Source organism: Chrysemys picta, chromosome 6 (assembly GCF_011386835.1).
Source record: "Chrysemys picta bellii isolate R12L10 chromosome 6, ASM1138683v2, whole genome shotgun sequence".
Taxonomy (NCBI): domain Eukaryota; kingdom Metazoa; phylum Chordata; order Testudines; family Emydidae; genus Chrysemys; species Chrysemys picta.
This window is the reverse complement of record NC_088796.1, coordinates 130128140-130140562: the sequence shown is the minus strand read 5'-3', so window position 1 is coordinate 130140562 and position 12423 is coordinate 130128140. Positions and strand designations below refer to the sequence as shown.

At 41.7% G+C, this 12423-nt stretch overlaps 1 protein-coding gene across 3 annotated transcripts in view; it reads right to left on the bottom strand.

The window, feature by feature from the left end:
- The window catches only part of SLC44A1 (solute carrier family 44 member 1), a 102653-nt gene that overhangs the window by 37993 nt on the left and 52237 nt on the right, over positions 1-12423 (bottom strand). For all 3 annotated transcript variants that reach the window (XM_065549850.1, XM_005283469.5, XM_005283468.5), the window contains exon 4: positions 2566-2702. In XM_065549850.1, the coding sequence (XP_065405922.1) occupies positions 2566-2702 (137 nt within the window). The remainder of the gene's footprint in view (positions 1-2565; positions 2703-12423) is intronic.

Here is a 12423-nt window from a genome sequence, read left to right as displayed (position 1 = left end):
ACATTAAATTTAAAATCCAAACACACTAGCCTGAAAAGTTATAAACCCAAGAAATTGAGAGTTGGTTTTGGGACAGTTATGATATCCCTGTAATGTTTCTTATCTTAACGTACATATATGTATTTCCAACCTTCCTCCAACCTTAATCTATTTTTTTTCTGGGAATATTATACAATCCTAACTAAATACAACAGTCATTAATTTAGCTTAATTACAATCCAGTTATTCAGATGTAGCCTGTGCACAAGATTTCAATGGAGGGCAAACAATGCAGAAAATTTGAAGAATGTGTTATTCCATTATGAAGATCATCTGAGACATTACAAGGTCTGACACCAAACAAACACTAAATTTCTTAAAGGCTCCATTCCCAATTAATTTCAATCCAGGTTAGTTAATGGATTTACTTTCAAATTCTCAGAAATATCCTGTATTCAGTGGATGCCATAATTTTGGCATGGACACACTATTCTTCATACTTAAGGTGGAGTTGAGTCTGGGTTAAAGCAGATTCAACCTTTTTCTTAACTACGGAGCTGTAACCACCACTGTCACAACATTTAGAACGCAGGCAGTAAACTTCCAGCAAATACAAGTTTAACTGAATCAAGCTTTCGATCCTAAACAGTTGATATACACCTCTATCCCGATAGAACGCAACCCAATATAACACGAATTCGGATAGAACGCAGTAAAGCAGCGGTTCGGGGGGCCGGGGCTGCGCACTCCGGCGGATCAAAGCAAGTTCGATATAATGCAGTAAGATTTTTTGGCTCCCGAGGACAGCGTTATTTCGGGGTAGAGGTGTAGTTTTAAACAGAAGTACCAGCAGGGGATGACATGATTTCTAAGCCATAACTATATTCTCACAATCTTGCATAGTGTTCATCAGTGATCTTCTACTCTGGTTACATACTTTTTTTTTTGGCTAATTTAGTTACAACATGAAAGCTCAGTTTAGATTCAGCATCTACTTTATTTTGAAATTCTGCATTATTAACATTCTAATTGGTTTACCTCAGACCTAAAATGACTGGCCCAGGGTCACACTGAGCGAATATGGATTAGAAAACAGGGATCAGAGCCCTTGAGTACTTTTGGCTGACACTTCCCTGCAATAAGTGCCAGACTTCAGATACCCTGGTCTAAGTTTACAAGAACCAAGGCAACTCCATTTAATGCCAATTTTAAAACATTTCACAAGCTCTTGTTTTTTATACAGCAAGTGCCAAGGAATTTTGGTTAGCCTGGATCACCTTTAGCACAAGATGCAGTAAATTTTAGCAAAGCGCGTAGCCTTTGGTTCAGTTCGACAAAGACAGTCATGCCAAATATACTGTAGTTATCACAGGATAATAAGGGAATTTTGATTTCCCAGCACAAGTTAGACTTACACAGAAAAACAACACTAGTCAAGACAAGAGAAAGACACTAGGCTTAAGTGGCCATGTTTAAGTATTTCAAGAGGCTCTGATGAAGAAATTCTCCTACTGAATTCTTCAGTTTAGTTGCACTAGAAGGCCACTGTACATCAGATAAGACAAAAATGAGAGGTAACCAAACTAAAGCCACTCTCGGATACTTGAAACTGAGGAGTTAATGGAAGTTAGCACCTCCTTGCCTTCACCAAACGGGGCTCCAGGCAAACAATTCTCTGCTCTGTGCTCAAAACAGTAACACTGTCACTATCAGCTAATGAGCAGAAGTGTTTTGCCATGAGGTGCAAAAAGATCAAGTGCCAAGGTCTAAGGAAAAAACCCACTAACCATAGTCATGAGAGCTGAATGACAGAACAATTTGAAGGGATTTTTGCCAAACATTTACATTTGGCTTCCTCACCTTTCAAAGTCCCAAAGTTGGTCACCTATCTGAGGGCTTGTCTACACTACTGCTTAACTCTGTTATAATTATTCCAGCATGCCTTAAGGTGGTCATATTGATATCACCATGGATAACAAAGCAGAACAGTTCGGGAGAGGGGGGAGGAGAAGAAGAGAGGAATTGAGTCCGTTTCGTTCAACCGTATAGTTTCCCTTATGCTTACCTCACACAAAATACAATAAGAATGTTGAAAAATAGGGAACTGCATTGCAGCACTGAATGAAAACAGGATTACCACCCACTCGTTGGCAGACACCATGCTCCAGTGCAGTTCAATAGCAGTACTGATCTCACCAATCCAGTTCTTGCTAGAATGACTCAGCAGTGTAGGAAGGCTACCTGGAGCAGTAGCTTGAGGGAGCTTCCAGAATGCAGGGGCACAGGCCCATAAAATGTAAAACCGCTTTGGTCAAGTTCCTGTTAGGTCTTGCCTTTTTTTCTTCTTCAAGAAAATGAACTTTAAAAAGGAGATTCATGTAGATAACAGGGCAGGACAAATGGCTAACGTTAGGTTTTAGTTTTATAAAAATACTAGAGACTATTCCCCTTGGTATTTCCCATCATGTTTTGTCAATTCATTTTTAGTTCTGCTAAGTCTAAGGCATCTTTATCTGTCTTATATCTATGAATACTAAACAAACATATTTGGCTCCAGAGGAAAAAATGGATGTGCTTTCCTCATACCATTAGATTCCGCAAATTTCTGAACGTCAGCCAAAGTTTTTAGCTCTTTCCTTGGGCAAGCTGCTACACACAGGGCAATGGATTTGATCTTCCGATGTACCAGGTCTACGTTGCATGGATCCAAAAAGAACACATACCTACAATAGGAAAAAAACAAACAAGTGGCTAAATTATTTATATTGTAAGGACAAACTTAAATTTGTTTCTAGCAGAAAAATTCTACCAAGACATCAACAAATAATGTCAACCATAACAATAATTTCAGGATTCCTTATTTTAGCACAATACCAATGTGGCATAAGCACATACAGAAAGAAACTAATAGAGGCTGAATGTATGCACTATAGGATCCTTGAATGTACGGACTGATATTGTACAATGGGCATATTCTAAAACATTTGATCAGACTTCAGTACATTCAAGTGGCATTGTTTGTACAGCCTCAGCGCTTCTATTATAAACGACCTTCCACGGTTATAAACAGGCTGTGAACATTAACTCCTGTTTGAAACATAACTTGAAGATCTCCAGTCTTTTCCCCTGAAATACAAAGTGGAAAAAAAACAAAACAGAAAGGTTGTATGTATAGCATAAAAAGAAATGAAAAGAAAAGCTCAGGATGCTTTAATAAACGTACGTAACTCAAATAACTCCAGCTTTTTGTTTTAAATTGATTTTTCACACCACTAGTCCATAATATTGAATAGATCATTGTGGTATTTATTTAGAAGCATAAAAATTGTTGTGCTATTTCAGGTAACTCTATCTACTGTGTAAGTGCAGTGTTTTAAAATATCGCCTTTCCATGAACTCTATCGTGATTTAAAAAACACCCAAAGTTGTGAAATGTGCATTGTTTAACAACTCCCTAGCAAACATCTCCTTCCTATAGATGTCTTATCTCAAAACCTAACTCTGGAGCTAGTCTCATTCATTCAAAACGTTAAGAACATGTACTATTTCTATTAAACACATTGATGAAAAGTCTCTTCTGATCTCAGAAAGCCTATTTCAAATCATAGTACACTTGGAGACAGTTACAAATGATTTTGCAACAGGTACATGGTGAAGTACACTAGCAAAAATATTTTTCAGTTGATCCAACTGTTGAAATGCTTCTCAACCCAGTGCACTAGCAAAAATACCATTACAGACCATTTAAACAGTTTTGCTGGTTTTGATTCCTTGAGGGTTTTTTTTTTCCATTTATGTATTTATGTATTTATTTTTAGGACAAAAAGCACTTTCTTGCTAAAAGTGAAGAGGAACTGAAAATTGTTAGATCCTCAGTAAGTTTTACACCACACTCCTTAAGGGAATACCTCTGAAACTACATTACTAATAAAGGACATCTATGGGAAATGCAAAGATGTCCAAGTATATGTTTATTGTTAAATAATCAGAACAGGCTATGTCTAATTCACAGTGTCAGATAGTGGGAACAGAAAATATCACTGGTGTCATACAATCTGACCCTTTGCACATAGGCTCTCTGCTGTTCCTGGCTTTTCTCACATCATTTTGACTATGTGCAGTGATGGTGCCGCACTCTGGGTAGTCAGTTCTATTATCCAATCTCAATGTACAAAAGTTATTACTATTTAGCCTCAATTTCTCAGTTTCTAGTTTCACGTCCTACCTTCTGAAATGGAATCAATCCCTGTCATCATTTATATTAACTTGAATGTTTTTATAAACTGCTCATGTTCTCCCCTGATGTTCTTTTTCCTAGTGAAACTGTAGTGCTTTCAGTCTCCCTAGGTATTATCCTCCACTCCTTGGATTATTTTTTCATTTCTGTTTCCCCTGCATACTATATCCATCCAATACTGTACAAACATTATGGGCTGTGACACAACTGGAAACTTTGAACTTCATATTCTATCCGGCAGCTGATTTCAAAGGTAACTACACATAGTAATACATGTGTATTAAGCCTCTGATTCCCCATTTATCTCAGCAAAAGCACAATCTCCACTATTTAAAACACTTGAGTAGCTAGAATTTTAATACTAATATTAAAAAAATACTAGAAAAATAAAATTTACAAGACAGGTGGTAATCCTAGTCTTACCCCCAAAGGGGAATAGCTTTCACTGAGATACTATACCAGGAATAATAACACATAGCTGCACAACTGAATCGGGAATCCTTTGGCAAGAGCAAGTTAGGAGAGACAGTCCCCTCTCTTTGTTGATTTGAGTTCTTGCTATTAGTAGAGAGGTACAGTTTCAATGGAAGGGGAAAATTACACAGATTATTTTATGAGGAAAATCCTGTAATTTTGAGCTTGGTCCTGTAATTTACAGGTATAGCATAGCTCTATGGTGTCATCTACGTTCCTAACAGGAGCATTCTGTTATCGTATCATTAAATAGATACATATAACCTAAACACTAAAGTACTCCTTGGTTTAGAGTACGTTTGACAGGCAAAGTTTTCAATACAGCTTCAGAATGAAACTGGAAACTGTGGTGGTGTCTGCAACCTTAAATCATACTTTTTGAGAGTTACGGAGTGCTTCTTGTGAGGTGCTGAACACCCTTCAGTTCCCACTGACTTCAGTGAGTCATACTCCACCTCACAGGATCAGGCCCTTAAGGTAGAAAAGTTGACCCTGGAATTAGAAAAGCAACATAAGTTCACTACGCTGTCCAACACTGTCACTTCTTGGGTTCTTGAGATTGGGGGGCTCAGACTTCTGTAGGAAACCTACCTGAAGTAAAAAACTTCTTCAGTCTTCTTCTAAGAGGGACCCCAGTTCATGAACTGACATGACTTGTGTCCAGAAGAGCAACTTATTCAAGGATTGCCTCTCTGACTGGTGTTTCGTAAGACTTTTCTGGTCCTAGCAGAGTGAAACAATTGGCGATTCTCATACTACTGGAAGTTGCAATTGTGACAAAATATTTGAAGTCACTTTGTGCTCCTGGACGAGACTGGTTAGGGATGATTTTAGTCAGTTGTTCACATGCTTTTTTGGGTGATGCAACCAAATAGTTTAACATCAAGAGGGAACGAATAGATTGTTTCTGGAGGCATGTCCTGGAATGCTGGCAGGCTAGGTTGTTGCAGAATAGGGATCCACACCAGAAAATAGCATTTCACAGGTTCTTGTACAGGAAAGCCAGAGTTAATTTAATGGATCTGAGCTGCTTAGAATTCCCGTCTGTACTCTTGAAGAGTCTCTTGGATGAAACATGGAGTAGGGTGACTGAGAGGGCTCTACGTGCTGATATTATGAATATCACCGTTGTAATGGGGAAAGATTTGAAGCCCCTTTTAAAGAGCTCTTTATCTTCTATTCTAAAAAATCCTCTAGAGACTCCGTTCCCTGTGATCACAGTTTTCCAGTGGCCAGGAGCAATCTTGGCTGAGATGAAGAAAGAAGCTGTCAGTTCTGAGAACTTGAGTCTGAGAACTTGACCAATCAACTTAACCCTTTAAACATGTCACAGCTTTGAGTGGCTCTTGATAGACTTCTTCCTCTTTACACGGAGCCATCACAAGAGATTCTCCTATTAAGATCACTGTTGTGCTCTTTTAATGCTTCATACCATGGAGGTCGTGAGCTAGAGGGAGTTGGGAGGAAGGGTTTGCTATTTTTAATGGCTAAGTAGAAACAGGTCAGTGAGCTCATTAACATTGCCCTGTAAAAATTACCTGAATCCAACTGACTGTTCCCAGTGCAGATCGGGAGAGTTCACCCACCTCTTCTAATGATTTAAATGACCACTTATGGCAGCTAGTTAACTAAGCACAAAGCTGCTTTGAGTTTTGTTTTCTTCATGGCTTTTCACTTTCTGGGGTGAGGTTTGGCTACAGAGTGGGAAAGGCTCAGTAAAAGATGTCAGAGGAAATCTAAAGCACCCAGGGATCTCTGGCACCAATGAAGATCCATGGGAAGTCACTACAGAACCCATTTCAGTTCTGCCTAAAGAACTGTGAAATTATAGTTCCAAACATGAAGGATACAAGTAATCCAAAGTACACTAGTTAAGTCAGCCACGCAAACAAAGGTCATTATTTATCTTACTTGGGCTGGTTCAACTCACTTCAAGATTACACTGCAGGAACAGGAAAATAATTAATTGTACTATAATAAACCTATACATACTAGCGGTGTAAATTTTTAGTTGGTCTATGCTTTAAGACAGCCAACATACTGGATTAATGAAATTACAAGATCTTTGTAGAGTGTTTTCATAATTCAAAACATTTTTTGAGAACCCATAGAGAAAAAGAACTTCTGAAATATGAAAAGAGGGAGGAGAATTATAGAGGCAAAAATACTTGATTAAACTGATGTAATTGTGGACATGCCCAGTTTTTGGCCAACCCCAGTAACTATCTGGAATTTTAAACTCTTCATCAGTACATGCCTACATCTATAATGTTTCTTAAATTTCATTCAAAGGTAAATTGCAATATCAAAGCTACAGGTTTAAACGTTCAGAAATCAGAATATGAAAGTTCAAGTTCACAGCGAAGTTAACTGCCGAAGCGCATATCTTGTGGCATACATTTAACAAGCTTAAATATATATATTTAAACCAACACAGAAAAAGAAAATGTTTCAAGTGTAGCTTTTTTCATCTTTGACTATTCTTGCTTTTAAGTTTACATCATGGTAACATTGATTTTGTGTGTGTGTGTGTGTGTGTGTGTGTGTGTGTGTGTGTGTGTGTGTGTTAGTGCCTACTTTTCCACCCCCCTCCCCCAAAAAGAAAAAAATCCGAGCTACTACAGAAATATATGGTTTTAAATTAACATGAAGTCACACAAGGAAAGAAATGGAGAGAGAATCAACAGTCCCTTCACATGACCAATAGGCTTACTGGGCAAATGCCCGATTACCCCATCCATGCCTGTTCAGTCATGGTGAACAAAAAGTTAGCAGAAATATAAAAGTGAGAAGAGGCAAAGGTATTGTTTTGTTTTCCAAGTATCCTGTGTTCTGCTATTTTAAAACCACAATCAGTTAACCTTTAACTGTGCAGCAAGCTAGCACAATATACAAGTCTGTCTTGGCTTGGAGCATCTTGTATGTGCCTACGTTTGTAGATTTCATTGATTTCCTGTCATCCCTCAAGACATCTCTAGACGTTTAAATGAGCACTGTGCAGAACCACTGTTCACTGCAATCGACAAGCATCTAATTGCAATAATGGAGAGATGAATTAAAATGTTCACCCAATTCATAGCAGTTCTGGGTGGGTCATTTAGAATTTAGCTCATGTATTTTCTCTGCATGTATGCTACAAACTTCCCATTTGTCCATTTGCTACCTGCATGCACTGAGTAAAGAGCCCATTTATTAAAGTCTTTGCTTCTGGGGGATCAAGAGAATTTGCTAGCATTTGAAAATCACTGGCTGACAATTCTCTGAAGCAGGGTATTTCTTCTTGTAGTTTTTGTGAAGGATATATACTATAGCAGGGGTGGGCAAACTTTTTGGCCTGAGGGCCACATCAGGTTTGCGCAACTGTATGGAGGGCTGGGTAGGGAAGGCTGTGTCTCCCCAAACAGCCTGGCCCCCGCCCCCTCCCACTTTCCACCCCCTGACTGTCTCCCTCAGAAACCCCAACCCATCCAATTCCCCCTGCTCCTTGTCCCCTGACCGCCCCTCCCCCTATCCAACCCTCCTGTTCCCTGTCCCCTGACTGCCCTCCTGAACTCTATCCAAAGCCCCGCCCCCTGACAGGCCCCCCAGGACTCCCACTCCCAACTCTCCCTGTTCCCCATCCCCTCACCGCCCCCCCAGAATCTCCGCCCCATCCAACCACCCCCTCCTCCCTGACTGCCCCCCATGACCCCCCGCTCCCTTACCCAACCCCCCATACACTCTCTGCCCCCTTACCAGCAGCAGGAGCTTGCAGCCGCGACACCCGGCCAGAGCCAGCTGCGCTCCCCACATTGCCCAGCATGGCTTGCGCAGTGACGTGGCTGCGGGGGAGGGGAGACAGTGGGGGAGAGGCCGGGGACTAGGCTCCCCGGCCGGGAGCTCAGGGGCCGGGCAGGACGGTCCCACGGGCCGTAGTTTGCACACATCTGTACTATAGTATCTTCATTATGCCAAAGCAGCAAGATAGTACAGGTCAAATACCAGTCAGGACTGGCATTTGAACAACTTGTACCTTGTCAATGTGTCCTTAATTTTGTTTGCCAATTACTCTAGCACATCAAGATAATTTTAACCCCATAATCCTGGCAAAGCTCTAAAAGACAAGCAACCTCTTCAGAGTAGGCAGATTGGTCTGGAACTGGTTGTCAGGTCTTCGCTGCACTCCAGGGGTTTGTCTCCCAGCGCACAGCATATTGAAACTATGCTGTGTTCTTTTTGTAATAAAGAAAAGACAAAGTCAATTTTTGGTGCAAAGATGTGGCTGTGAAAAAGCTACAAAACTTAGTCAGGATACTCTCTCAGAATCTGATGTGTACTCAGCGAATCACTCCACGCAGAGGACCCCCACCCCCATACACGCATATTATAGCTCAAGCTTCCCCAAATACCGTCAATTTCACTTCCTCATTACATTCCCTACGTGTTGCTATGATTTAGCAGGAAGAGATAATGCTACTTTACCGATAATTTAACATGTCTGCTTCTGATTGGAGGCTAAAGATAACATTACTCTACAAGAAGAGGCAAATGGAAATATCTTCAGGGAGCCCTGAGAAGTTTAGCAAGAAACTGTTTCTTCAAGGCTTAGTTCATGATAGAGAGGCTAAGAAAAAAAAAAAAAGCTTATTTTCTCTGGACTGTAACCAGCCTTACTATAAAATTTAGATGAGCGTATGAAGTAACTCCATGTACTGTACCTCTGACACTACAACTCAGCCTGACAGAAATAGATGCTGAGCAGATTGTTTTGAAACAATTTCAAGACAGTGAAAAACAAGGGGAGAAAAAAATCACTTGCTAATATATAGGAATTGCCATACTAGATCAGACTAGAGCTCTATGTAGTCTGGTGTGCTGGACAGTATCATATGCTTTTGAGGACTGTGCAAGAAACTCTATAATGTGCAGATATGGAATAATCTGGCCATAAGGAAAGTTTCTTCTTATTCCCAGGCAGGTAGTAGTGTCTTATGCTCTAAAAGAAATGATGATTTATAACACTTAATTTTTCTTAACTATGGCCTGGTCTACACTACGAGTTTAGGTCGAATTTAGCAGCGTTAAATCGAATTAAGCCTACGAGCAGCGGCACAGGAGGCAGCAAACAGGGCTGCTAACAGGGGAGTTTGAGTGGGAGTTTGCAGGGGGAGGTGGAAGGGGAGGCAGGAGGGCACGGTGTGTTGTGTGCTCTGTGTCCCCAGGTGCTGTGGGCAGAGACTGCAGCAGCCATGAGCAAGGCAGCAGTGGACAGAATGCAGTTGGCTGCATGTGGAAGCTGCAGTATGTATATGGTTCTAGCGGGTGAGCCTGAACAGAGGTATGTTTGCATGAAGTGCCGCCTAATACAGTTACTGGAAGAAAAGATTAAGCGGTTGGAGATGCAGGTAGATACCCTGGTGGAGTTTAGAAGGGGGTTCGAGCAGCTGATGGAGGAAAGGCAAGGAGGGGCAGAAGGGGAATGCTCAGGGGTGCAGGTGGAAGCAGAGACCGAGGACTGTGAGGGGGGAATCCTAGGGGAGGAACAAGGGCAGTGGAAGCATGTGACCGTGAGAAGCAGGCCAAGGAAAAGGAGGGCTAGTGAAGGGGAAATAGAACTCAGGAACAGGTTTGGGTGTTTGGATAACGAGGAGGGGGGGCAGCGGTTGGTAACTGAAGGTGAGAGGGTGAGGAAGAAGAGAAGAGCAGCTAGTCCAATAGAGAGAAGGAAGGAGTTGATGGAGACAGCACCAAATCTGGGCACCGGGAGGATACAGGATGGCACAAGGGGGAGTATGAGGGAAAATAGGAACGGACACGGGTTTCGACTAGAGGGAACAGAAGATAGATTGGTAGATCGCACTGTCGCCAGGCGACGGCAGGTTTATGTGATTGGGGACTCCTTACTGAGGAGGTTGGATAGGCCTGTGACCAGGGCAGACCCAGAGAACAGAAAGGTATGCTGTCTACCGGGCGCAAAGATACGGGATGTGGACCTGCGGTTGAAAAGGATACTAAAAGGAGCAGGTAAGAACCCCTTGATAATCCTTCACGTAGGAACGAATGACACAGCTAGGTTCTCGTTAGAGAGAATCAAGGGAGATTATGCCAGGCTGGGGAAGACGCTCAAGGAAATCGAGGCTCAGATCATCTTTAGTGGGATTCTGCCTGTTCCTAGAGAAGGGCAGCAAAGGGCTGATAGGATTGTGAGAATAAATAGTTGGCTAAGGGAGTGGTGCTATAAGGAGGGCTTTGGGATGTATGGCCACTGGGAGGCTTTCGGGGACAGACAGCTGTTCTCACGGGATGGACTTCACCTGAGTAGGGAAGGAAATAGACTTCTGGGAGGGAGGCTGGCTCATCTCATCAAAAGAGCTTTAAACTAGGAAGTTGGGGGAGACGGTTGGGAGATGTACAGTTAATCTCCACGCCAGATTCCAACATTGAAAAGGCGAGAGATGAGATAAGAAGAGATATAGCCGGGGGGATGGGATTGGACATAAGAAGAAGAGGGGGGATGAACAGTAAGGGGTCCATAACAAATTGCATAACTAATGGGAGACAGGCTAAAAGGCATACATTAGGATGTTTATACACCAATGCGAGAAGCCTAGGTAACAAAATGGAGGAGTTGGAGCTCCTGGTCCGAGAAATGAAACCAGATATCGTAGGAATAACTGAAACGTGGTGGAACGGCAGTCATGACTGGAGTACAGGTATGGAAGGGTATGTGCTGTTTAGGAATGACCGGAACAAAGGTAAAGGTGGGGGGGGTGTCATTGTATGTCAATAATGAGGTAAGCTGTAAAGAAATAATAACTGATGGAATGGATAAGACGGAGTCCGTCTGGGCAATACTCACACTGGGTAAAAGAACTACTAGAGCCTCCCCTGGGATAGTGCTTGGGGTGTGCTATAGACCGCCGGGATCTACCCAGGATATGGATAAAGAACTATTTAATGTGTTTAGGGAAGTAAATACTAATAGGAACTGTGTAATTATGGGGGACTTTAACTTCCCGGATATAGATTGGGGAACAAATGCTAGTAGCAATAATAGGGCTCAGATGTTCCTAGATGTGCTTGCTGATCAATTCCTTCATCAAGTAGTAGCTGAACCGCGAGGGGGGAGGCCATTTTGGATTTGGTTTTGGTGAGTAGTGAGGATCTCGTTGAGGAAATGGTTGTAGGGGACAACCTTGGCTCCAGTGACCATGAGCTAATTCGGTTTAAACTAAATGGAAGGATTAACAGAATTAAATCAAAGACTAGGGTTTACAATTTTAAAAAGGCTAATTTTAATAAATTAAGAGGACTGGTAAGGGAAGTGGATTGGGCAAACATATTAATGGATCTAAAGGCAGAAGATGCCTGGGATTATTTTAAATTAAAGCTGCAGGAGCTGTCGGAGGCCTGTATCCCGAAAAAGCGAAAACTGTTAGTAAGCAAGAGATTTAGACCGAGCTGGATGAGCGACCGTCTCAAAGGGGCGATTAGGAAAAAACAGAAAGCGTACAAAGAGTGGAAGAGGGGAGAGATCAGTAAGGAAACTTACCTTATTGAGGTCAGAGCATGTAGAGATAGAATGAGAAAGGCCAAAAGCCGTGTAGAGTTGGACCTTGCGAGGGGAATTAAAAGCAATAGTAAGAGGTTTTATAGCCATATAAATAGGAAGAAAGCAAAGAAAGAAGTGGGACTGCTGAAGACTATAGCTGGAGTGGAGATTAAGGATAATCTAGGCATGGCACAATATCTAA